The 26,475-nt window shown below is 35.5% G+C and overlaps 3 protein-coding genes across 7 annotated transcripts; all 3 read right to left on the bottom strand.

The window, feature by feature from the left end:
• Positions 1 to 245: 245 nt before the first annotated feature.
• NPC2 (non-specific phospholipase C2) lies at positions 246 to 2,944 on the bottom strand. Its single transcript, XM_011082107.3, has 4 exons — positions 2,261 to 2,944; positions 1,505 to 2,159; positions 724 to 903; positions 246 to 641 (listed from the first exon to the last, which is right to left on the bottom strand). The coding sequence occupies exons 1-4, from the start codon at positions 2,666 to 2,668 to the stop codon at positions 355 to 357; spliced, it is 1,530 nt and encodes a 509-aa protein (XP_011080409.2). The 5' UTR covers positions 2,669 to 2,944; the 3' UTR covers positions 246 to 354.
• A 2,721-nt stretch (positions 2,945 to 5,665) lies between these two features.
• On the bottom strand, positions 5,666 to 8,884 carry LOC105163669 (Phospholipase A2 family protein). 3 transcript variants are annotated; one of them, XM_020695153.2, is made up of 4 exons: positions 8,670 to 8,883; positions 7,035 to 7,203; positions 6,175 to 6,830; positions 5,666 to 6,033 (listed from the first exon to the last, which is right to left on the bottom strand). In XM_020695153.2, the coding sequence occupies exons 3-4, from the start codon at positions 6,767 to 6,769 to the stop codon at positions 5,885 to 5,887; spliced, it is 744 nt and encodes a 247-aa protein (XP_020550812.1). In that variant the 5' UTR covers positions 6,770 to 6,830; positions 7,035 to 7,203; positions 8,670 to 8,883; the 3' UTR covers positions 5,666 to 5,884. The 3 variants fall into 3 exon arrangements, with proteins under 3 accessions (XP_020550812.1, XP_020550811.1, XP_011080410.1); XM_020695152.2 differs by lacking the exon at positions 7,035 to 7,203 and having other exon boundaries at positions 6,175 to 6,749; positions 8,670 to 8,884; XM_011082108.3 differs by lacking the exon at positions 7,035 to 7,203 and having other exon boundaries at positions 8,670 to 8,882.
• Positions 8,885 to 9,673: 789 nt separating this feature from the next.
• Positions 9,674 to 24,431, bottom strand: LOC105163670 (rho GTPase-activating protein 7). Of its 3 annotated transcripts, none has more exons than XM_088881728.1 (22): positions 24,095 to 24,430; positions 23,743 to 23,779; positions 21,110 to 21,186; positions 20,848 to 20,918; positions 20,689 to 20,767; positions 20,398 to 20,542; positions 20,122 to 20,241; positions 19,258 to 19,335; positions 18,448 to 18,503; positions 18,268 to 18,337; positions 18,042 to 18,129; positions 17,624 to 17,867; positions 16,768 to 16,983; positions 15,277 to 15,615; positions 14,234 to 14,283; positions 14,054 to 14,114; positions 13,881 to 13,964; positions 12,503 to 12,616; positions 12,260 to 12,426; positions 11,386 to 11,476; positions 10,541 to 10,735; positions 9,674 to 10,209 (listed from the first exon to the last, which is right to left on the bottom strand). In XM_088881728.1, exons 1-22 carry the CDS (start codon positions 24,146 to 24,148, stop codon positions 10,027 to 10,029), a joined length of 2,619 nt encoding a protein of 872 aa, XP_088737854.1. In that variant the 5' UTR covers positions 24,149 to 24,430; the 3' UTR covers positions 9,674 to 10,026. The 3 variants fall into 3 exon arrangements, with proteins under 3 accessions (XP_088737854.1, XP_088737855.1, XP_088737856.1); XM_088881729.1 differs by having other exon boundaries at positions 11,407 to 11,476; XM_088881730.1 differs by lacking the exon at positions 15,277 to 15,615 and having other exon boundaries at positions 24,095 to 24,431.
• Between the last annotated feature and the right edge of the window lie 2,044 nt (positions 24,432 to 26,475).

Here is a 26,475-nt window from a genome sequence, read left to right as displayed (position 1 = left end):
TTCCAAGCGGGTAACACCTCTGCCATCGGAATTTCCTAAGGCAGGTATAATTTATAATTTTATTTAACGGGATATTGTAATAGGTCGTGTCTTTGTGGGATGTATAAGTTATAGATAAAGTTGTAAGTTTCATTGTAGTAAAAATCGGGAAAAACCAAAGTTGTATTAGTAAGCTGTGAAACTTTTAGCTTAAATGGACGTAATATAAGCACTTAAATTAGACTATTGCTAAGTTTGGTCAGAAATCGGTATAAATGACCCTTGTGCATTCCCTTCATACTTTGCATATGTTGTTTTTACACTTTGTTTCATAGGTTGCATAAGAAACATGATTTTGTTAGAGGGTTTCAAGTTTCATGGTCTTGTAGAGAGAGATGGTCTCATTTTGACAATCTGTTGTTCATCAACCCCCATCTTTTTAGCAGCAAAACCTGCTTCAAAGAAACTCTTCACAGCACTCTCCATGTATTCCTTCCCTTCCCTCACACTCATATTCTTCCCAATCTTTCCAGGGTAACTTGTCAGCAGATCATCCCCTTTCAGGACTGCTGCTAGTTGTATCAGCTCTTGCTGAAACTCGCTTACTTTTGCGTCTTCGTTCGCGTCTCCCTGCCTTATTTTTACTGGTGTAGGCAGTTTCTCTGTGCAAATTTTTAAGACATCATAAGCCCAGAATAAGGAGGAAAAGTAATGGAGTCTGAAAGTTGAGCATTGATGACAAACCAGGGCAGTCAGTTCTGGGCTGTTTGAGAATTTGGAGTATGCCGTCGAATGTGCCTGCCCATGCCTCTCTCTTTGTAAGAGGCGGCGACGACAGGTTGAAGATCTTCCTTACTGTTGCCGGAATTGAAGAATGCTCGTATTCTGATGTCGGAGAAGGCGACCCGTTAGGGCCATGCACCACTGCATCATTCTCAAAAAATCTCAATTTTTCTTATTGAATTACATATATATATGTGTGTGTGTGAAAACTTGAAACAGCATGAACAACAGCTGCATTTCTGAACTGGAAATTGCACTGAGCTTTCAGAATTAATGCACGTTGAAGCAGAAACGGACCACTTTCCGTGATAATCAACATAAATAAAAAAAAGAAATTGATGCGCCTCCAATTTCAAACTCCAACCACCGCATTTACGCTAGGCGGCGGAAAAAGACATGAACTGCTTCACTCACGTTCCAAAAGCAGTGTGAAATGTCGAAAACGATACCCCCTCCGCCCAGAAAGGAAGAAACAATAAATATAATTTTATTCAAAATAAATTTGATCGAATCATGATCAAATTTAATTTAAACTAGAATTGTCTTTTATTTTAGATGTGAGTAGATGAATTAAAATGTCACATCTCATTATGTTATCAACTTATCATACTATATGCAAAATTCAATTTAAATATTACACGAATAGGCAGAATGAAATTCTGCGTATTCATGTCGGAATATATATATGGAGAGGGAGAGAGAGAGAGGAGAAAGAATGTTTAATTAGCTTCTAATTACTTACCAGTGGCCTTCTGAACCCAGGGAGAGACGACAATAGTTGGAACCCTGACTCCCAATCTGTCAAACTTGAAGAAAAACGGGTCGGGCCCCACAATGCCATCCGGGCTTGGTACTCCATGATTCGGTGTAGCAACATGGTCGTAGAAACCCCCATGCTCATCATACGTGATCACCAAGAGGGTCTCATTCCACTGCGGGCTGCCCCTCAACGTCTCGTACACCTCCTTCACGAACATCTGCCCCTGATACACATCGTGCGACGGATGGTCGTCGTTGGCGGGTTCCGCCTTGGAGTCCATGTACCTCTGCTCCACCACAACGTACCCCGGGAGTTTCCCATTCGTGGCGTCCTTCTTGAAAGACACGCCGTACGGGTGGAACTTTCCTATGTACTTGAGCTTCCTCAGGTCTCTGTAAAACAGCGTCGCCGGAATGTTCTGGAAGTATATTCCGAAGGATATTCCGGCGTCATCAAGATCCTCGAAGATCGTGCGTTGTGGGTAGCCCTTGGCTAGCAGCGCCGCCACATTGGAGGTGGCGCCGTGGGAGGTGGCGGAGTGGACGTAGAGGCGGTTGGGCTGTGTGGAAGCCGGCACAGAGGCGAACCACCGATCGAACACTGCAAATTCTGATACTAAGGCCTTGTACACTGCAACCTGATCATCAATGTAATTAAACATACATCAGAGTATGAAACTGATCATAAACAAGCATTAATTCAAGCAAAATCTTGAAGAAATAAAGAAAGAATCTAGACCTTGCTGGGATCAAAACCATTCATGACGCTCTGGGGCATGTTGGGATCCATGGATTTAGCCTGTTGAGCAAAACCATTCATGGGTGGCGGGTTGGCGGAGGTGTCGTTGGATCCAAAAATCTGCTCCCTGATGGCCTGGAACGAGTGGCCCGGATCAGGGTCCACGAAGTGAGATTGGCTGCCAAAGAAAACCCGCGTAGATTTCGGGTCAGTGGTATTGATGAGGTTGGATTCGGACCCATCTACCCCATTGATTTCAGGGTTGAGTTTCTTCATCCAGCCCAGCATGTGGTCGAATGACCGGTTCTCCATCACCAGCACCACCACCGTTTTTATCGGGCTGGCGGAGGAGGAGGAGTACGGGTGGCCGGAGAGGAGGAGGAGTAGGAAGAAGAGAGGTATTGTCATTCTTGGTTTCTGAGAAATTCAAGAAATGGCAAAGGTTGTCTGGATAATCTGGAGTGCGTGTGGGTTTTGAGCAGGAACCCGTGAGGAGGATGTGAAGTGGGTTTTTATAATAGCAGAAAGGTTGGTGGTTCTAGCTTCCACGTTGCATTTTGTTGAGATTTGTTCTTGTCATCTTTAGACAAAAATCCAGCTACTAAATTCTCAAACAGTATCTATATATTTTGTATTATTTGAGATTTTATTTCATCAAATTTCGATTAACTGTGTGAATGAAAAATGGGAAAAATATAATTTATGCCCCGGTAATATGAGAAACGAATAAAAAAACCTCCTTTAAAAAATAAAATAACAAATTATCTCATATATTTTGAAAAAAATAGCAAATTACCCTCATCTAAATCATTGATAGGGAGTAATTTGTTTTAATTTTTAAAAAATAGAGGGGTAATTTATTAATTTTTTTTTACAAGGGTATTTACTCATTTCACATATCAGTAAATTACATTTAACTCAATGATAAATACATATTTATGAGATTTCTGTAATTGTTGTCCGATCATTTAGGTTTCAAGTTTGAACTATTAAGTTTTTTAATGACATTATTAGTTTATGTACATTTCATGTGGTTAATCTAATTAATTAAATCCTAGTGTTAGGTATTTATATTAAATTATTAATGAAATCTTAAATGAATTGAAGGTAAAATCTCATAAATAAATATCATATTGTGGATTAATTAGAATCTCATTAGATATATGTGTATTTTTATTGACTGTGTTGGAAAAAGTATCCGATCAACAATTCGTAGTATCGTTTTGAAAATCAAATTAGGTTTTAACAAATAATTTAAAACCAAAATTAACAAAGCAAAAACGTTGGAACAAATAAGCATACAGTTAGTTATGTTGTTTTTCTGAAAAAGTAAATTATACGTCCCGTTCTCTACGTACACTGAGTACTATGCAACTTGTTTCGAGATAAGACGATTTAGTTCTATCAATATTGCCTTATAGTAAAGTACACCTTGAAAAACACTTAAAAACCTTAAAAAGCTAGAGCTGAAACTCGAATGAGAGGGAGAGCTCAAGAGAGAAGAATTGTGTTGGTGTATTTTGAAGTGGAAAAATCAACAGCTATATTTATAGGAGAGTTGGAGTCGAAACCCCGCCACCTGGCATTAATTCAGCATTAAAAAAGTTTGGAACAACCGCCAAATAAATACAACATTTTAATGTTGTATTAAGTTTTAAAAATTTAAAATTCAAATAATGCCAAATCAAACTTGCTGCAAAAAGATAAATATATTTATAGAAGAGCTGGAGTCGAAACCCTGGCACCTGACATTAATTTAATATTAAAAAGATCTGAAAAAACCACGTAATAAGTACAATATTAAAATATTGTATTAAGTTTTTAAAATTTAAAATTCAAATAATGTTAGATCCAACTTGCTGCAAAAAAATATATACGAAGACTGAAACATTCGTCCGCGCCCACGATTAGAGTTGGGTTAGGCAACAGCAACAGCACCAGCATGCATGTGGGACAACCTTATATTCACTCTAATCTCCATAACACTTCAAACATCATTTGGACATTAAACTTAATAGAAAAAATTCATGTTATATATAAACTTTCAATGTGGAACAAGAATGAGCATATAATACTCACTCCTTATACACATATCAAATGATATTTTTTTCTCATCATATTTCTATGTGAACACAACATTTTTATCAAAATTTTAACTCAGTCTAATCTATAAATTTAATCATGTAAATGCATTCATATTTTTAAATCGCATTATTATTACAAATTAGCAACTAAAATTAATTTGATTTATTTCTAGATTTAAAGAAGCAAGAGAGATATTAAGAAGAAGCAATGAAAAAACATAAATATTAAAAGGATCGGGTTGGAAATTGAGTTATAGCTGGAAAACCGGCCTCAAGCAAGAGTGTGTCCTTTTCGAGGTTAAACCCCTACCCGTCGCCATCTCTAATTACTAGGGATAATTCAACTGTCTTCTTCTTAAATTTTAATTTAAAAAAGTATATCTAATAATTTTATTATAATTTTAATCTACCAAATAAATCCTTATGTTTATCAATATTCATCATTTTTTGATATCATTAAAAAAATTAAATAAAAATTTATATTTATCGATTAACTTATACCTAGCTATTGTAGATCAAAATGAATACGAATTTTCATTCAAATTTTTTTTTTTTTAATATCAACAATTTCAATAACTATTGAAACTAACAAAATTTAGATATAATTTCACTGAACGTGATAAGAGTGATAGAGACCAAATGTCGTGTTTGGGGATAGCATGAGTGTGAAAATATGATAGGAATGATTGGTTTTGGCAGCAGGCAGCCGTGGGGTTCTGCTGACTCTTTTGATAGGCTGCTATCAACTATTATTACTTGATGATCAACTATTATATTATATATGACCACTATTAAGAAAGCAGCTACAGACTCAATACGTTGCCTTCACAGTTTCCACATCTCTGGATGGAAACTGATTTTGTGTCTGATTCTCCTTCACGGTACGATGACTACTTTGCCTGAAGCTAATGATTACAAGCGCCAAAACACCAGCTTACCATCATTTAAAGGTGATTATGACTCGTGGATATGTACAAATAAGGATATTAGGTCCTATAAATATTGTGCTTCAGGAAATATTTACACTAGTTTTTCTCTCAACACGCATTCCACTTACTTAAGCATAAAAAAGTCTTAATTGAAATTTCCCAACAATTCTAACAATTTGTTCATTTTCTCAAGTCCTATGCATCTCTAGATCGAACAACCTTAGACATGCCACTGCCAGACTACATGAGGCTCATGAGATGTACCCAAGTAGATACTTTTTTCCTCCTTTTTCCTTTTTGTGATCAGTAATACCCAAGTTAATCTGAAAACTAGTAAATTACACTGATAACCTCAGCATTTTACTAAAATATCTATTTTGCACTCATGTTACTAATACTAAAAGAACTGGGATATTAGCAACTTAATTTACACTATTTACATTACTCACAACGTTCTGTCGAGGTTCGGGAAACCTCAACGAGACACTGCCTAAACAATCCACATACAACATGATCAACATTTTTAGTCTATAGGCACTCAATTTTGTTGCTGCTCTGATTTCAATAGCTAGACCTAACAGCTATAACCATGTCTTATATGTCCTAGGATGTCATGTTTTCACGGTACTGAATCCTTTAGTCTTAGCAAAGTTCCATCCATTCCATTGCATATTGCTCAGCCATACAGATGGAAAGAATAATTTTCCTGATTGCAACTTCACGAGGTTCTGTCTGTAAGGTATTAGTATATTTCTAAGACCTGCAATTTCAGAAAACTAGACGTTGAAATGGAAGAAATGTGACCAAGCATTGTGTCAGAAGTAAATTTTTGGTGCATCGAGGGTGTGACTAAGCTTCACAATGAAGCTAAACTGTTGATGCTGGGAGAATGATGTATTACCTGAGATGCACATGAATTTATAAAGGCAAGCAACCTGTGGATCTCCTTTTGTACTCATGTTCGGCTTCTCCAAGCACTCTAAGAATGCCAGGTCTGCCTTCAGAAGCTCAGCCTGGTCATGAGTGTCATAACCTATATCATGGCAATAGCAGCAGAAGTCCAACCAATCAATTGGACGTTTGTCCCAAATAGGAGAACCTCCATCTCTGCCACTGGACCAATTAGGCCCACAGTAATGTCCATATCGTGGAAATAACTGAGATAGAAAACCTCTTGGACCTGTATGCCATGGTACCTTTGAGACATATGGTCTGAAACGTATAGTTGAGTACTGAGTGATAGATTCAATGCTTCCACGAGGTTGTGCGTGCTTCTTTAGCTTTCTATTAACAGTTGTCGGCAACTGAATTTTTTCACTGGCTCTGATAGCCCAGGGAATAAATGAGAAAAGAGACCATTTCCAGAATTTGGCATCAATAATAGCATTCTCTTTAGGTGCCTCCAACAGGGTGCCAGTAGACATGGTAGGTGATGATATAGCCTTGTTTGGATGGGATCCAAACCAAGGAATATATCTGTGAAATTGAAGATTCATTTAAAAGACAGGTATCAACGGCATGCAAGCTTCAACTGCCTACTCTACTGGATAAGGCGTGCTGTCATAATCAAAATAATTGCATTAAATGGAGGAAATAATCAGTAAATAAAAATACATCACAAAAAAGTTCAAATTGTACAAGGCACCAGCAAAAGACATCTACATGAATACACAAGCTATCACAAATTTTCTCTATATCTATGCTTAAGGAAAAGCATATACAAGACATTCAACATGTATAGTTCAAAATTTTTTGGCTTACCAACATGCCATATGGACTGCCCATATCAACTGTCGTCGTCGACCCATTTGCTGAGGTAGATAATACTTTTAGGGATTATTACAAAAGAGCATGTGTCAATTTCCACCAATCTAAAATAGGTTCTTTTCGGAATACTCTATTTGTTGGACTGCATTATTTAGCTCTACATCTGCTAGACAGCACAAGTCATTAAAATCTAAATAAAAATTATGGGCAAATAAAAGATCACCGTCATAGGAGCAAGGAGCCTAGTAAATGGACGACACTCATCCTTGAAACAGGCATTCAGAAAGGATAACTTCCTAGAATTATAAGGATAGGAGAATACACAGTACAATTGAGTCCAATCTTTTTCTTAACTAAAAATATTGAATGCAAAATAAAAATACCCAGTATTTAGCACCCAAACTCCCTGTGTTAATGAGATACAAAATGACCACCTGTATGCTAAAAAGTAAGGGCCAAACCTACTCCTCTGAATATTAGCAATGGATGATGGTTACAAGCCTAAGGTGAGACCAAAATGTCATTCATACAGAGTATATAAAATATACTACTATAGCTTTACAATTTAAAATAATCCCAAGACTCTATTTTCTCTTAAAATGGAGGTGATCTGTATCAAGGCCAACCAGATCGAATCCATGTGACCTGACGTAGAGGAGTAGACGCAGAGTCCAGGCCTACAATTTCTTATCTTATTATTTGTTTTTCTCTTCTCCATTTTACACTCTTTTTCTCACTTTCGCCCCATCAGCCCACCTTGGAACTTTACCACCACACTCAACTAGACCCCAGCTCCACATTCGTTTTCAACTTCAATGTCTTCAGATCTTTTTAGATCTATAACTGTCTATACCTAACATATGTGTGGCAATGTGTAGAAAAATTATGTAGATGTTGAATTGATTGTCGCTTCATGTAAACAAATTTTTAAGCTGATGCCTAATTTGAGAACTTTAAATTGGTTGATTATCACAAAATTTATACCAAGTTTCCAAAAAGACCAATCATTTCATATTCAGTTCTATTGCATTTAATTCATCCATCTTCAATTCGTAAAATTGCAGGTTGTTCTCTACTTAGTTTTCATATAATCGTTAAAGAATTTCTACTATACTAGATCAAGCTCGACAAATTTGCATCTGTTACTTGATCTCGTGGAGCTTTACTTAAAAAAGAAGGCGCACACTGTTTCATTATTATTGCTTTCACTACTAATTTACCCATTATATGATTTTCTTCGCCTGAGTTCTGGGTCTTGTATCTGATCATCACATGTCTATAACTAAATTTCTATCTTTCTTTCTTCAACACTCACAGCAGAAGCACTTAGCAATTAGTGTCAGCTTCAAACCAGTAGAAGTAGCTCGCACAGAAAAAAAACCCCTTTACACTAAAGTCTACAGAAAAACAGACACACGCATTCAAACGAAACACGCAAATTTAATACACAACTCACAGTTCGAAATCTGTCCCCTTAAGCACCAGAGATACAAGAAATCATTTCACTAGCAAAGATATTCTTCGCACGAAGCAAGCAGCAGGATTATATGTTAAAAAGAAAGACAGAACCAAAACATATTCAACAAAATCAGTTAAATAGATGAAAGCAGTGAAAAAGCTTTAAATTACCTGAACTGTATCATAGCTCGAAACGTTTCTTCAATCATCAGCAGCAGCGTCTCGTGTGTGTGTGTGTGTGTGTGTGTGTGAGAGAGAGAGAGAGAGAGAGAGAGAGAGAGAGAGAGTTCTGGAAATTCGGGAAGAGGATTTGATTTGTGTATATTTGTCACTCTTTCCTGTTCGATTCGACCACAAAAAATTGAGGCCCCACCCCACCTGGATCATTTCTTGCCTGTGGGCGGTGCTTGTAAACCGTCCTTAAAGGTGGCTGTTTAAACTGAAAATTTGGGAAAAAAAAAAAAAAAAGTTAAAAATTACATTGATCATCCCTAAAATTACATTTAATTACATAAATACCTTCTATATTTTAAAAATTATAAATACCGCATCTGAAATTATTGTTTATAAGGATAATTATGTTTGCACTTTGCACTCATAACCTATAATCTATTTAACAAATTTTTATATTTTTTAAAAAATTATACATACACCAATAAAAAAACGTCAATACTACTTACACTGTCACCTCTGCTTTTTGGCAAAAAATTAAGCATACACCTCCAAAAATATCAACATAATTACACAATTGTCCTTTTTTTTTTTTTTTGTTGCAAATGATTGTTTTTGTAATTAAGCAAAAAATAAAGATGATTTATTCAAATAGAATATAGATAAGGGAGTATAAATATAATTACCCTTAATTTCTATTGACGTGCACTTTAAGGAAAAAAATTTACATAGAAAATTTTTAAAGGTATATTACATTGGCATTCTTTCATAAGTGTAGTTAGAACTTAGAAGTTTATAAAAATATAGTTAAACTTACAAGACAACATCCCATAAATCGTTATTCCTCCGGGAAAAAAGACAAGCTATTGACGTTTGAGGGCGTATGAGCCGACATGATCAATAGCCATGATGTCTGAAAAGTCACCAAGAATACATTGCACTATAACCTGTAACAAGAAACATTACATTCAGGTATTTATATACTACTCAATGAAATGGATATATAGCAGCCAAGAACAACTGTTTGTGCAATAACATTTGTCCCACGTTTCAGTCCAAACTCTACAATGTCAAATCAAAGCATACTTTCAGTACAACAATCTGCATACGAATAATAAGACAGTGCAGTTAATCTTTAAACCGCGTTATATTCCATAAGAAAATCTATAGGAACCAGAATTCGACAGCGTAGACCCTACTTACATATTCTCCATGAAAAACAAACACGAAAAAACACGAGCTCTCTGGAGTGGACTACTCCAGCAGCAAACTTCAAACACGAAACACAATTATATACCATCGTGTAAAGACTGTACAATGAAAAGATGGCAGCATTTCCACCCAGAAGCAAGAACGTCTAGTTCCAAGGAGGAGACGAGAGTTTATACACAAAATCTTGAGGTGTCGATCCGTAGTTTAAGTCCAGGTTGTGGAGTTGTTCCATCAGCTGAGATCTCCTTTCCTTGAAGAAGTCGAGACGTGTTGTCAATTCTACCAAAGTTGAGGATGCTGCTGCTGGATGTCGAGGATATTCCATCACCTGCGGCAAAACATAGAATTGTTTTGATTATCAGCTACTCAAATTTTAGGTGGTAGCCAGAAAATTCGACCACACAAGGTCCGTTGGGGTTTAGTAGAAAATCCAGCTCTGATCTTGGTATTGCTTTTTACAAGCTATTGATCATGAGATATTTTATGGTGCTAAATCATTTTAAGACTCATTGCTGTTGTATATGTAATGAAACAGGCACAAAAATAAGCAAGTTTATGCATGTAAACCCTGAAATGAACAGCTGAATGACAGTCTCCATAGAACCTCCCACATTCTAACTTTCTGGTTATAGGTGGATTTCGGTAATAATCTGTCTTACCTCAGGAACCCTAGAAGTGGAAGGTAAAGATGCAGAATCAACAGCACAAAGATTGTCAACAGATGTGGACGCTTCACTGCTTTTAGAAGCAGCCGGACTCGTTGATTCCATCAACTGCTTCCTAGAAGGCTGCCTACTACTGCCAGATGTCAATAATGGTCCCTTGGTGGTTCTTGGTTCTGCCCCCAAGAACTCCTGAAAACGATGAAGAGTTGTAGCAGTAAGTAAAATGAGATTAGTAACAAGTTGTACACTCTCGGACATCCCCACCCCAAAATGTGGTTTCTAGTGAACGGAAAAGTAAAAAGAACTTGTCCGTCTAATCTGGCACTCTGTTGCACGTCTCCAGTAGCATGTATATCGTGAATAAAAGGAAATTTTGGGTTTCGCAATAAGTATCTCTCTGATGATAATAGAGGATAATAAGATTTACGGCATATATCGATTAACGTCGATCAAAAGCATTAGAAAATGTCAGTAAATGTTAGGGTTGAAATTTACATGGTTCAACTCATGATTCATGCAGACTTCATAAATTTTGCATGCAGTACGTACATAGAATTTCTTCAGGACATGCATCTATGGAATGGATCATGATTACTGGATAATTTCGTGCTGCATAAAAGCTTGCTAGTTGAGAGTAAACCAACAAACAGATATCACGGAGGGGTTGGTTACCAGCAAGAATAAGTTTCAAAAAGTCGAAATTGGACAGAATGAAAATTGAGGTAAAGAAGTCAAAACAGAAGGACAATGCAAGAACTGCATAGAGAATTACAAGCACAAGTGGATGAAATAATATTTTTAAAATGAAAGAGAGCTGAAGAGGAACATGAAAACCTTACAAAAGGAAAAGGAACAATCACCTCAGTCCTTTGTTTTCTCTCATGATTACAAACAGCAAGTGTTGTATCAAAATCTTGCTGGAAATACTTCCTGCATGTAAGTATTAATTTTCTTCAGAACCAATTACAAAAATTCAAATTATGCTACAAAAGTTAAAGACTTCAATCAGATTCCAAATTAATTTGATAATGTGCCAAATATTTACATCTGATCTCGTCTTGTTTCCTTAACCCTGTCCGACCCAAAACCAGGAAGAAAAGGTGAGTTAAGAATCTTGCACCCACAACCATGCAGCATGAGTGCCACTTTAGATCATTCATTCCAATCTTCATATTATCTATTTGTTAGTGAAGCCTCTAAATCTTTTTCATGGCATACAAATTTTCATTGCCCCTAGATAGGTTATGAAGTCTCTAAGTCCAAGTCACGTTTAAAGATTCTAATTATGAAGAAGACAATATATGAGGATTTATTGGGTGAGTGAGGAATCACAAAGGATTGATTATTTTATTTTAAACATGGGCTAGACGTAGTAACTTCCTGTCCCTTCTTTTCATTCCTTTCTCTTTTTTCCCAAGAAGGAACTCCTTATTACAGGACAGTATTTTTGTTTATGGACTCATGTTATGTCATATTCTCCTAGGTGAATAGGGTATAAATGCAGGAAAGATAACAAAAGTTTCTCAGGCAAACAGATCGCATTCTATGATGCAGCTCATACAAATGAATTTGCTTGAACATATCACAAATCTTGGGCATGCTCCAAAAATATTCTACTTTATCTTCACTCCAGTTGTTTTGCATTGTATGATGGGCGGTATTTTAGTGGGATATGAAAATATCTCAATGTCAATGCATGGGATTTTGACTCACTGCTGCAAACTTTGATCTGGAGCATGTTGATAACGGTCAATTGCATCTGAAAGACCATAGTGATGCTGCCGCTGCTGATTTAGCTGATGATGAAGTTCAGCAACTTTCTGCTTCAATCTGGCTACATCTGCCTCAGCAAGAGCTATCTCCTCCAGCTCAGCCCTTGTCTTCATAGTAAATAAAAGATTTCAGCAGATACAATATTGCTGGATGACTTAGAGATATAGAGAAATTGATGCAAACCTTGGAATCCATGCCACGGGAGCCAGAAAACTGCCCAGAAGACATGCTTAAGCCAACTTCCAGAGCAGCTCGTAAATCTCTCTCAGCTTGCAACTGTTCTTGCAATCTTGCTACCTGGTAAAGAGAACAAAAGGTCAATCACTGCCCGCCAGACCATAAAATATGTAGGGCAGTGAGAGGAAAAGAAAATATGGTTTATGCACCAGAAAAGAATGTCATGATGCTGCATACTTTTTAACAGTTACTGTCTCCAAGAGGCATTAAGTATATATTCCATATGAACTTGGATAAGAATCAGACACCAACATCCGATGTATAACTGCCAAATGCATGGTGCATATTTATTTATCAGCTAATAGTGAACAGTAAATGTTACCTGTCAAATATATCTTTGCGAAGTCCAGTCACTAAAGTTTAATAGAGAAAGGAGAGGGAAGAGAATGAATATAGTAAATGATGGGAAAAGAGTAACACATGAATGTTCCATTGAAGCACCATTAGGAACTAAACTTTGAAAGTTCCGTGCACTCCAGAAAAGGCACTACTGTCCTTTGGGTGCTAAACACCATCTTATAAAGACCGTGTCTAGATATTACAACAACTTTGATCTTCGAGCTCATAGTAACCTCCCTCCATTCATTAAACAATAGTAATGCATATTTGGCACATATATACATAGAAGTTCTCACCATTCAAGAGAGAGTAACATGAGGAAAGAACAAAATCAAACTAAGCAGTAATACAGTTCTACGATGCTCATAGTCAAATCAAATATCATATAACATTTGAAATATAAATCATAAATGAATAATGAGAAAGTAAACAGTAAGCAGTGCAACTAAAAGGTGAGCTATAAAAATCATGTGACTGAACTCAAATGCAGATTTGACATATATACATGCCTTAAAAGAATCAATTTATAAAATGACCCAGAGTGTTTCAAAAAGTTATCTGAATTGCAAAGCGAAAGTGCCATTAGGTTTGATTTTTCTCAAAATAATTCCTTCCGTCAAGTTCCACTAATAGATGAAATTGGATTCAATAATCTAATTGTTAATTTTTAGTATCAAGATGAAGGCACGCCAAGAACCAGGATGCATGACTGAGGGGAAGGGAGGACAGGAAATGAGCCATAGCACCTCTAAGGGGTCCACTCTTTACGGAGCAGTCAATATATATATATATATATAGAGAGAGAGAGAGAGATTCATAATACTAAAGATATATAGTGAAGGAAGAACAGAGAATTAGAAAGGTATGGTGCCAGAAGATATTAGGAGAGGGTCTATATTTGAGTGACAACATTCAATGTGCTAGGAATGACATAGATCATACAGTCATACATAGCAACAGTTAATATTGATTGACAAATACTTACATCTTGTTCAAGTGCCAACCGACGCTCATGCAAAGCTTGTTTCCTTCTCTCCAAGCTAGCTTGCAGAATTGCATTTCCTCTTGCCTAAAGTAGATGTAAAAAACCATGTCCTATTACAAACTATATCTAGTAGCACACTATAGCATGGACGCTCCCCAAAAGCCAATAGTTACCTCTTTGGCAATCCTTTGACGCAAATCATTCTTCACAATCTCCAATCGTTGGATGGCAAGCCTATAAAAGAAATCATTGAGCTTCAATCTAACAAGGAAATGCTAGAAGAATCAAATCCAGCATGCAAGCATGAACAAAGAATAATCAATAAGGTAAAATGTGATAGACGATAATCTTACTCTTCCTCCCCAGAAGAATCAATTGATTCAGTTGAAGGAGTTCTCCTGGCCTGGAAAAACAAAAGAATCAGCATGCTTTGATTCAACAAACCAAATGTGTTAATGCAAAATGTTCAAAATAACAAAAAATAATGGGTTAATATATCAAAAGCCAAATCACAAAAACATCAACAAGATCCCCTGCCACCTCTCTGTAGGAAAAAGATTATCAGAAAACACTTTGAAAGTTTAATGCTTGGATGGTAATTATCTAGTTCACGTATAATCAGTTTAATATTCAATCTGGTCAATTATCCTCATTTTGTGGACAAACTAAGAACTCAACCTACATAGGTAAGATAACAATAATGAGCCAAAGATATTAATGTACTAAATCTCTTTTCTGGATTTTGGTCACCTTAACCTAATGAATTTATACATAGTGACCACGGAAGACTTAGAAAAATCTTTAAAACGTTGCAGTAAAGCCTGTAAAACGTGTTCCAGTGGCTTCAAAGAGAAGGAAAACACTCATATACTCATATCAGTTATTGCATATAATTACAGATGAGAACAGATAGTGTTGTATGCATTGCCACTGCTCCAAATGATGGAAACGGGAGAACATAATATTGCCAATGATGCTAGATCAACTTCACACAAATGCATTTAGTTTGCATGTACATGAGTCTATAGCAAGAATCAAGTTCAAAAGAGAAGTGATTGATTGATGCACACAATCATGCAAGTAAAATGAAGCTCATGCTGTTTACATCTTTGGCTAATATATACATGTTTCAAATATATTTGGGAAATAAAATGGATAAAATTAATCATCTAATTGAGCCAGATCAAGGCAAGTTAACTGGAGGTCTGATTAGTCCATAGCCACAAGAAGCATCATTCTAGACTCAGTTGTCCACAATTTGCGATCGATCTATTTAGATAACAAGTCTATCTCTCTATTGTAAAATAATAACCTCCATCCATCACCAATTTTCCTCTATCCTCCCTGCAGTTTTAGTTTTCATTATTTCCTTGTGTATGGTAAACTGAATACTCACATTTTTTCTTCCCCAAAATGCTGATTTCTTGGTATTGAGACTGGAGTTTGTAAGTTTGGGCATTGTCTTATCAGCCAATAGTTCAGGTCCAGGAATAGATTGATTTAGCTCTTGACCCATAGATGACAAAATATCTCCCATAGATCTCTGTGAGTCATTACCAAGTATTTCAGCAGAAGCATCCATCGTGTTTTCACATGCCTTCTGTTGGTCTAGTTGCTCAATAACTGAAAGATTAGGATCCGTAAGAGGTCTAGGGTCCAGTGTTGGATTTAATTTTGTTGCCAAAGTACCATTGTGAGTGGATGATCCATCGTCTGAATCACCATTCCCAATTGCCTGGTATTAGCAAGTGCAACAAAGGCAACTTCGGTAAGCTTCTTGAAACAAAAGGAATCAAACAAGATGCTAAAAGCAAAACCCAAAAAAAGGAATTAAAATATTGCAAAGCTACAGCTTCGCAAAAAGTTAGAATCAACTGCCTTCTGTGGTACATGTAAAACTAATTTTCATTTCTGTTTATGTAATTAGAGATTCTGGGAAAAGTAACTTCAAAGCACAAAATGACAATATTAAGAAATTTAAAATATATGCAGCCAACAAAAATATTACCCCCGAATCAACTCCCCGTTTCCAAATTTGACCCTTAAATTTTGTTTAAGAAGCATAATGAAAACTGCATGCTCTTTTTTCCACAGTTGTTTTAAATTTACAATATTGTAGAACTAAGAAGTAGAATATAAACTGTGGCCCCTCTATCTATCTTTATAAGCTATTTCTTGAACAATTCTTAAGGCTCCAGTTTCAGAAACATAACTTAGCAGCTATAGATAAATCTATAATTCCCTCATACAGACAGTGTTATTTCTCCTTTTTCCTCCAATACAGGCCATTATGGTTGTTACAACTACAATGTCATCATAGAACTTTTATTTTCACAACTATCATTGCTGTTTTCAGAAATATCATTATCATCCTAAAGTTTATTCTTCATGAATAAATACCCGGTTCCAGAAATGTAGCTTCATAGGACTGTGTTTTTTTACAAACTCCTTATATTGACGTTATTGTGTTTCTTTTAGCAGCAACTTAGGGAAATAACTACTGTTGTTTTTCCATTGTTGCTGCTATAGCTACTATCATCATACTTGTAATCAGTATAATTGATAGAAATAGTAGTATCTGCCAGCAGCAAGCATTATTAGCAGACAACCATGCTTCTCTGCTGTACTTTTATGTTTCACAGCCTCGTTAACATTATGATGCAACAAGAGTGTTTACCAAGACAAAAGAACATCATAAAAACCAAAAGGCATTCTTAAAGTAGGTGTAGAAATTAATTACAAAAGACCATATTGAAAGAATCACACATATCAACACTAGAAAAATCCATGACGAGTGCTGTTTTACAGTGCCAATATATTGAACTCATAAAAAGCATGTGTAGGTATGCAAGCAGTAGTGGACAGAAGAGAGAGAGAGAGAGAGAACCTCATACAGATCGCTGGCAGCAGAGCCACTGCTTTCACTTAACTTCCCACTGAGTCTGCGATCATGGTCATAATCTGCTTCAGGGTCAACTTCATTTTCAGCATCATGATAACCATTCGCATTTATGTTAGGATTTTCATCATCACTCATCTCTTCGCTTCTACTGCTAGCAGATTGAGAATCCGCAGACAAGGAGCATCTGTTCATACTATCATCCTGCAAGGGAAAAGTAGTTACTTGCAAAGCACGCTCCCAAAACTTCTCAAAAGGAACAGCCAAGGCATATTGTAAATTGTGCACGAAACTCATAATACTAATTGACCAATAAAAGGAGCAACTAAGAGCCTTGTGTAACAACATATGGGACATAAACAAAGACACCTAACAACTAAATTTTTGGTTATGTTTATCCTGACAAAGGAAAATAGTATTTCATGAATGATGACTTTGATAAAAATAGCAAACACTTAAACCACAGAGTTTGTTCAGGAATCCCCCATAATAGACCCTATCCATAGGGTTCCCTGAATAAATGGTTAGGAATAAGTAAAGCTATCATGCAGAACAGTTTAAAAAGAAATTGATTAGTTAACTACAACATGTCAACATTTTCCACAATATTGGCTAACTACAATCATACAGGGACAGATTAAAGGAGCATCTTGAGACAGTTACGTCTCATCATTTTAAAGCTGCAAGATGCAAGAAAGCAGAACGTATATTAAGTTTTGAAGACATATAAGGGGAATGAGCAGAGAAAACAAATATCAGTAACCAAAACGCATGACTTACAATGGAGTTAAAATTCAGCCAATAAGATTGACAATGCAGGAACTAACAAATAACTACAACATACATCAAAAATATTCTCGTACTCCTCAAGGAGTGTTGTAATAATTGCTTGGGCATTGTTAGCAGCATTGGCAGCAGCAAGAAGCTGAGCAGAATTATCTCCATTGACATCATAATCATCCTCCAGTTCACATTCACCAGCTAAGAGCGGGCGTAAGAGCAATGGAGCCATACAAGCAGCAACTGCTGATGGAGTCATCCGATTCTCAGAAGCATGGGAGGAAATAGTATGCATCATCTTAAGAATTCTACAGTAGCAAGAGTAGGACGAGAATGAAAAAGTTATATATGTGTCAGAAAAGTATCAAATCGAAGCTCACGTAATAGCAGAAGATCCCTTCTATTCCAATATCAATCAGAAATATCTGCAGATTCCCTCATGTGCTGATGTAAACAATAACTCAGGTTATGCATTATGGTACCTTTGTAAGAGGCGCCTATTGGGTTCAGGAAATGTTTCGTGTATAGCAGACTGCATTGCGTTCATCCGAGCTTCTTTCCGGTCAATTTCTTCTCAAGACAGCCATAGAGAAACCAAGTTATTCAAAAATAATGGTAAACACGTGAGAATTTTTTCATGATAGGCTAGCACAGAGCAGAGGGAATTTGGCACAAACATTTGCAGTAAACAATCTATCAGATACTTACTGTAGGCTTCCAACAAAGCTGTGCAGCAGGATGCAGGAACAGGAGAAGAAGGTAGCTCGCGAAGAACATGCTGAAGGAGAGAAACTCCATTAGTTATCAGTTACATAAAGCCAGTGTATCCATAAAACAAGTTACATAAAACGAGAACTGAAGAGACAAGTACTTAGATGGAAATCAAACCTTAACACAGTCGCCGATGACATGGGCATCCTCATCCGGACCAAATTCAGTCTTGCCTACAATCAAGTAGCTTGCAAATTGGTATGCATGTGATGCCAAGTAATAGAAATTTGACATTCAATTTGGAGTGAGAAAACAAACAAGGACACATAGGTAAGTAAAGGAAACAATAGAGAACTATGTTTTTTAATTGACTCCATACTCAGACAAGCTATAGTCTTCTGCTATTCAACTTTCTCCCAAAAGTAAGATAACAAAAAGGCAATCAATTAACCAACCATCACAAGTTAGTATGTCTGGAGATAGTCTAATAACCACCATACTTTCTCTAAATAGTTTTTATATATCAGGATATATAACACTGATCTACTAGCATCATGTTGGATCTCTTCCATTTTGCAATGCAACTTTCAAATTGGTCCCTCAACTAAGAAAATGGATACCCATCCAAACCAAGTTATATTACTATGTGAAAAATTTATAAATTGAATGTCACTTAAGGTTGTCCCTTTAGCTTCCAATTATATATCAGTTGTCCTATTTAAGAAAGTGAGAAACAAGAGATAATGTTTGATTGAGCAAGTTAAATCAAAGTTTTCAAGAAAGACGACAATCAGCAAGCATATTTTTGTTAATGCAAAAACATTGGGTAGAAGATAATTCACATGTACATTTAGGCATAAAAACAAAACCAAACTATTTACCCTATACAGGAATCATAATCTTCACAAGCAAAAGATCCAATGGACTCATGGCAACAAGGAAAAGAAATAATGTCTTTGATCACACAGGCTTGAATAAACGAACAACCTTGTTCATATTCTTGAACTCTTCGAGCCACTTCCTCAACATCTGCAGACTGCCGCAGAATACCTTCTACTTTGATTCCTGTTAGACGTGGTATGTATAGTCAGAATACACTGAGAAGATAGAAAAAGAAATGCTTCTGCATCATCACCTTGTCTTTTTCATGAGGTAAATAATTGGATACAAAATATGGATTCAACTAATCATACAAACTCTCCTCCCTCATCTTTTGTGAAGAAACACAAAGCTAAGCGATGATTGCTATTGATGGCAAGAAAAACGGGAACAAAACAAGTATTTTCTATCTTCCATGATTTAAGCTGCTGCTATCATATAAATAGCGAAGAAATTTCATTACTCAGGGTATTTGTGTTCCCCCAGATCATGTGCTAAAAACTACACTTTGTAGTCAGCTTGAGACTATTAAGATCTATACTGAGGGATATTTGTCTATTTTCAGATTGCCTAAGTCCCCAAGAGGTAGTATTCTCTTAACAATTTAATATATTTTAAATAAGTTCATTTTCAAGACGCGAACTGTGGAACAAAGTCAATGGGTGCATGATTACGGGACAAAGAGAGAAAGAAAAATACAAAAGTTTATATTTAAAATATAAATTTGAATTGAAAAATAAAATAAACAAAACCAAATTCTTAGCTGTCAACAATAAGCTCACTATGGTAATACTCAATTTTGATCGAGTCAAAGACTATTCCAAGTTCAGGAAACAGAAACAGGCAAAAGATAAGAAATTGGATTGAGTCTGCATGAAACTATTTGAAACAAAAACAGCTTCAAGTTCACTGGACAAACTAGTTCAATGGGGAATACTCCAGGTAATTACAGATTGCAAAACAAAATCTTACCATACTTCTCAAGAAACTGAAGTGCTTTCTCCAGGAAGGATGGCCCCCCATCTATATCTTCTAATGCAAGCAAAATTGGACGTCCAACAACCAAAGATTTAACTGGGCGTTTGTCTCTCCCTGGATTAAAAAGGAAATTCCATCAGAGATTTTTGCATACAACATATAAATTTCATGTCAAAATCATGCTACTCAAGGGGTAGAAGGAGAATTTCTATTAAAGCTTCAAAATAGTATTTATTGAACACCATGGAAGAAACAGCAGTAGGTACAAACATTGAGGGAAAGACCCTTCAATTGTATCATTAGTATCACTTCTAAATATCCCATTGTGTCCCATCACAAGAGCAGCACTTGGCGCTTGTGCAAGAGCATGTTCAAGGGCTGTTTTCCACTCATACAAGTCCTCCAATGTCTCTGCCTGAAATTCAGAAACGGAAAGAGGAGAGCAGCTGATTATGTTGCCAGCTATATATGGATCAACTACAAATCAAGGGATTGAATAACTAATAAAAAAAGTGGGTGTGACAAACAACAATAAAAGAGAATGTATAATTCTATTTGTACCTTAAGAGTAAATGCTCGTCCATCACGTCCATCAGGAAACAGAACAGTCAGCAGTTTCTTGTCTTCTCTGACTACAACACTATAGAGGGGAAGAAATTAATAACATAGCAGGACAGACATCGAAACAGCAAGAGAGAAAGAGAGACTGATTATGCATACCTCCCTGAATTGTTCAAATCAATGCCACCCAAAGTCAGATTTACTTCACCACCACGCTGCGGAAGTGCACTCTACACAAAAAGGGAATTCATTATTCAGGGCCACAATAATATCAAACTAATGGTGGAACATATAAAAATAACATGAAACTGCTCCATGACGGCCACATTGCTTAGTAACATGATGAATAAACAAATTACTGAATCAACTTTAAGAAAAATAACATTGAAAAAAGTTCGAAGAAAATGTAAATAAAACTAACAGGATCATTCTTGAAGAAAACCAATGAGGTACGTGTAAGGATAAACCATCGCTTCTTCCAAGACTTCCACCCGAGCCCTGCAAGAAGTTTAAATGACAGATAAAACATGATATTTTCAGTGGAAACAATATAAGAAGAGCATAATTTTACATTTGTGTCAATCAAAAATGAGGGCTGAAACCCAGGGATGATCCATTTTTTATCATACAATAATAGTCATATATAGACAGACTACTTCGCTTCTCCATCTCAGCCTCCCATTTACCAAGCTTATGCTTTTAGTTAAGTGTATCTTAATTTTGGCAACTTTGCAACGAATGGATGTCATAGCTACAGCTAAGATACATTACTATAGGCTTCAAAAGCGTTCACTAAAGGTTTTGTATCTGCCTACATGCAAGAAGCCTTTGGATCAAATTATGTCCTTGCGTCCGCCACTTTGCAGAATTGGCAAGAGGTGGCTCTCCCACTATGAAGAGCCATATATTCACTCTAACCACTACTATTGACCTCCTGTCAACCACAATCAGCCTTCCCGTCATCAATAATTCCACAGAAACATAGTTTCTGTAATGCAGTTGATTACATTCCAGTGTAAGGCGCTAGATCAGCACGCTTTGAGAGATATTATTTGGCTTTTTCAATCATTGAAAGTAGTCACAAGCACTCGGTGAGGATATTACCCAACCCCTATTCCCTGCATGAGTGAAATAAAGAACAGAAGTTGTGTTCTACGAAAGCATGTTTCATCAGCATCTAAATTTTCATAGTGGGAATTACCAGCAATGGACTCCATCCATATCAGTAACTGCCAGCAACAAGTAGATCTTTAGGAAAACATTTTCTATGTCTGGTTTCAGTTTTTACAGTTGTGGTCATTTTCCATGCAAATGGTGTTTCTCAAAGTAGATCTGATAACGGGATTGTGTGATGGGTTCTTGCCTCAGGAGTATGTTTGAGAATGAAAATGCATTTCAATCAAGTTTTTCAGAAACATCAATTTCTAGAGTGAAATGGATGTAATCTACGAGTACGTAGAAAGAAGTTAAAAACATCTTTCCGATGCTCTCAAAAATATCCTATTTTTCCAAAAAGGTCTTGAGGAATCTGGAAAATAATTGGAAAGAACTAACCAAACAAATTCACAGCATAAAAGTCCACTGTGGACTGACCAAAAGTACAACATTTTCACAAATGTATAAGAAAAATTGAAATGAAACTTAGCCAAAAGTTTACAAGAACTATTCATGCATCCTGTGCAGGGAAGAGTGGCAGAGAACTGAACAGGAGATCCATCATACTTTTATTTGTATAAATTTGAAAAGTGGAGGGATATTAAAACCATATAGACTTAATTCTTATCACCCTCCCAAATGGGGCAGAAAGGACGTAAAATACTACAAGGAGCGAAGTAGACTTAATTAAAAAGTGAGATCAAAAGAATTGCAGTGAAGAATGACTACGATAATTATAGTCTTCCTAATATCACCAGTTTCTCCAGTAACACCTCCTATCAACTTTAAGAAAATTTAGAAGCAAAAACTATTACAAGCCTGGATATGATATTTTTTACGACGTCTGAGTTCAAAAATATCACTTAACATTATATGACAAACCGATAATGAAAACAAAAATAAAAATGAAAGAATAACATTTACAGGAAGATAGCTGCCTAAAACTCCACCAATAGGCCTCACAAGAGCAAGTAACTGGCGTAATATCAACTTGTTATAAAACTAGAGGTAGACATACAAAAAATTGTGGAAATGCTTGTATAGTGAGACTCTTTTGTTCGTTGACGTGAAATTCCAACCTCAAAATTAGATTCATGGAAAATCAAAACAAAATGGATATTTTGACACCCAAGTCTTCGTGTATAGTTTAACTGAATTCTGAGTTTGGACAATACAAAATACCCCTATGAACTAACAATACATAATATCACTAGAAACAAAAGCAAAAATATACTTTCAGCAAATAAAAACAAAAACTTCCACATCAGAACCACAATAAATTAAGCACTGATGTCATGCACATGCACCAAAATACAACACAACCACAATTACGCTAAGCCCTAATGACAAATATCATAAGCATGAAGTAACTAGGAGTTATAAGGCTATTTTTCCACCATGACTATAGTGGGAAAGTAATACAGAGAATATTGTCCTCTGTTTGTGTTTGGAAGTAACGGAAAAGAAATGATTTCTATGAATATAATCTTGTGAAGTATTTCTTGATTTATCATTTTATCTTCAATTTAATTTGCTTCTATTGATATTCAGTTGCGTCAAAGAACATTTAAAATTAAAACGTATTTCTTCACATAGAAAACGTCGTGAAATTTAATTTTTTACTCTGTTTTGTCTCCTATTTCCCACTTAAACCCTAGATCCTGAAATATAATTGCAGGAGGGTAATGAATGACATGAAGCCTAAGTAAATGTGAATCCTATCAGACCCAAGCATTGGTCATAAAGTTGCTGACGCAGTTGGCAAATACTTACAAATTGTCAGTTGATATCACACGCACTCTAAATTGCCAGAAACCTTACGATTGTCTTATTGCCATATTCACCCCAAATTGCAACAAATAAATAGACTATCTTACTTTCAACTCTGAAAGCACTAACCTTTAGAAGATATGAGCAGATGCCCGCTCTTGAATATCTGTAAATCATCAGAAAAACTAACAATCATCAAGAAAAGCAACAGCCCACCAAATTAAAACCTCTCTCAAACCAGAATTCACGAACTGAAGCCCAATCCAATAACTTCTCAACCAAATTCAAAGCAGGAAAAGAGCGTACACCTCGGACTAAATGCATTGACAAGATATCAACTTTAGCTTGACAATTACTTGACTGAACTTGACTGCAAAAACACCCAACACCCACACCCCTCCTATCCTTTCCTTTCCACTCACGCAATAACACTTCGAAAATCGGGAAAAACAACCAAAACAAAACAACTCGCAAGCATTACCGTATTCGAATTCACAACACGAGGGCGTTCAAATGCGGCTAGAGAAGCCGACATTTCGCTTTTCCTTCACCCTTTCCACAGCTGAGTTCACATCTCAACCGGGATTCAAACAAACACTGAGTCCACTCGGATCCAGCCCACAAAAATCGGAAAAGATCCACACAATGGAGGTGGATGAACAGCCAGAACTGGACCCTTTTTTTTCCTTTCAAGAATTTCCCCAAAAAAAAAAAAAAGAAAAGGAAAGAAAGAAAATGGATAGATGAAGCAACAGTAGCAACCAACCAGAGCTGCTTTTTTTCTCTCTCTTGTATTTTGTTTGTGTATATATGACATGAAGGGGGGGGGGGTGAGATTAGGTGGGGTGGTAATGTAATAGTAGTTGTGGAAGGAAAGAAATAACTAATAATACCTGTGATTTCATTTTTGCAGTATTTGTTGCTTTTTACCTACTTCTTCTCCCACATTCATTCTCTCCTACTCTTTACTGCAAATTTTTGCTTTTCTTTTTAGTATTATTATGGTAAATTACGATTGAATTTTTTTTTAAATTTATGATAATTATAACTTTTTAAAATCATCGTTTAACAACATTGAAATGGTATTTGTTAGACAATCGTTAATTAAAAAAATATTTTTAATTTATCAAACAATAAAAAGATATTTAAAATTATTAAAAATTTCGAGGGAGTCCGTAATAATATACCCAGTATTATTATTATTACGAGAACAAAATAAAATTCTTGAATATAAATAAAGAATTAAAAGGGCTTTTATCCATTTTGCTTAAAAAAAAACTTATGAACTGTTATAGATAACAAAATCTCAACATCTTAAATGTTGCAAAGATTTTTTTTCTTGTGTAATGTAATAATATATTTGCTTTAATTTAATGTACATATATTTCCACTCGTTTCAAGCCAAATTGATGATTAATTATTGTAGGAGTAAATTACATTGATGTCCCTTAAATTGTATTTAATTACATTGGAAATGGTTTCGATGTAGTTTACTTTTGGGATGTAGTTTTAAGTTTTTGTCGTTGGAGGGTGTATTTATAATTTTATAAATTATAGTGGTATGTGTGTAATGAACTGCAGAGTTAATGTACTTTAAGTATAATTAGTACGGGATTATGTAACTATACTGTAGAGATAATTAGCCTGTGACATTATATTTAATACGCATGATGTTTGTTTCTGTTTGGCAAATAATTTTATTTATTAGTCAGAATTTATCAAATTTGTTGATTTCAGCAAAAAATTGAATAAAATCATATTTACCCTCAATTGATATTACCGATGTATTGCAGATCAAACAAAAAATTTTTTTTTATCAGACATTCTCACATGCATTAGCGTGTGGAGATGTATAAGAGTAGGTTGGTTAGAAAAATATTTATTTGACTTGCAATAAATCAGTAACAAAATAATTAGGTATAAACATAGATTTTGATTCTTTTTCTTTTTCTAATATCAGTCAAATTTGTCTAACGGGTGGATCTATTTATTAAACAAAAACAAACGTAAAAAACATCAAACCTCAGGAGAAGATAGTGTACTTATTCTTGTAGTATATGTAAGACGTAAGTCTCGATTTGTTCAGCTTTATTATTTATGTCCTTTTCTCCTTTTTTTTTTTTTTTTCCTATGAAGTTTTGAAATAAAAATGTAGTTAAAATCATATTATCCCAATTAAAATAATAAGATAATAATATTATTACTATTTTATATTTTTAAATTAAATGAGTAGTAAATAATGATTTGGATATTTTCGGTGTAATTTGAGTTAACTTTCTCATGGGATTCTAATTTAGGTGAATCCAAGAAAAATGAAATGGGTGCAGAAGAATAAAGCCAATAACCACTGTCAAAAAGAATGTACAACCCTCAAAGCGTGGCTCCATTTCCTAAGTGTTGTGTATTGTGCAGTAATAGTTGTACTTTTGTTGTGGAGTTATTGGTGGATGTGGTGAGCATGTGTGGTCCAGGTGGACAGGGCCACCTCAGTGGTCAGAATTTCAAGCAATTAACCTATTTTTAGCTTTTCCTATGCTTAGTCAAATTCTCTTTTTCCTTTTTCAACACATCCCTTTCGTAGGTTTCTTTTTCTTTTTCTTTTTCTTTTTTTGGTAATTATTTTTTTAATTTGATATTGGGTGATTTAGGGTTTTGCCCTTGAGAAAATTAATATAGTTTTTTTTAATTATTGGGTGCTTAAATTGAATAAAAAGCATTTATTATTTACAAAAAAGATAAATATATATATTTTTATATACAATATCTTGATCTTGTTAATGATATTTTGATGTATTGAATGATTTAATTTATTATTGTCGTATAAAAATTATTAGATGCGACTATTTCATTTAAATCACTAAA

The sequence above is a fragment of the Sesamum indicum genome, linkage group LG6 (genome assembly GCF_026168435.1).
Source record: "Sesamum indicum cultivar Baizhima isolate 11 linkage group LG6, ASM2616843v1, whole genome shotgun sequence".
Lineage (NCBI taxonomy): Eukaryota > Viridiplantae > Streptophyta > Magnoliopsida > Lamiales > Pedaliaceae > Sesamum > Sesamum indicum.
The sequence above is the reverse complement of the archived record's forward strand: the minus strand, read 5'-3'. Positions and strand labels throughout refer to the sequence as shown.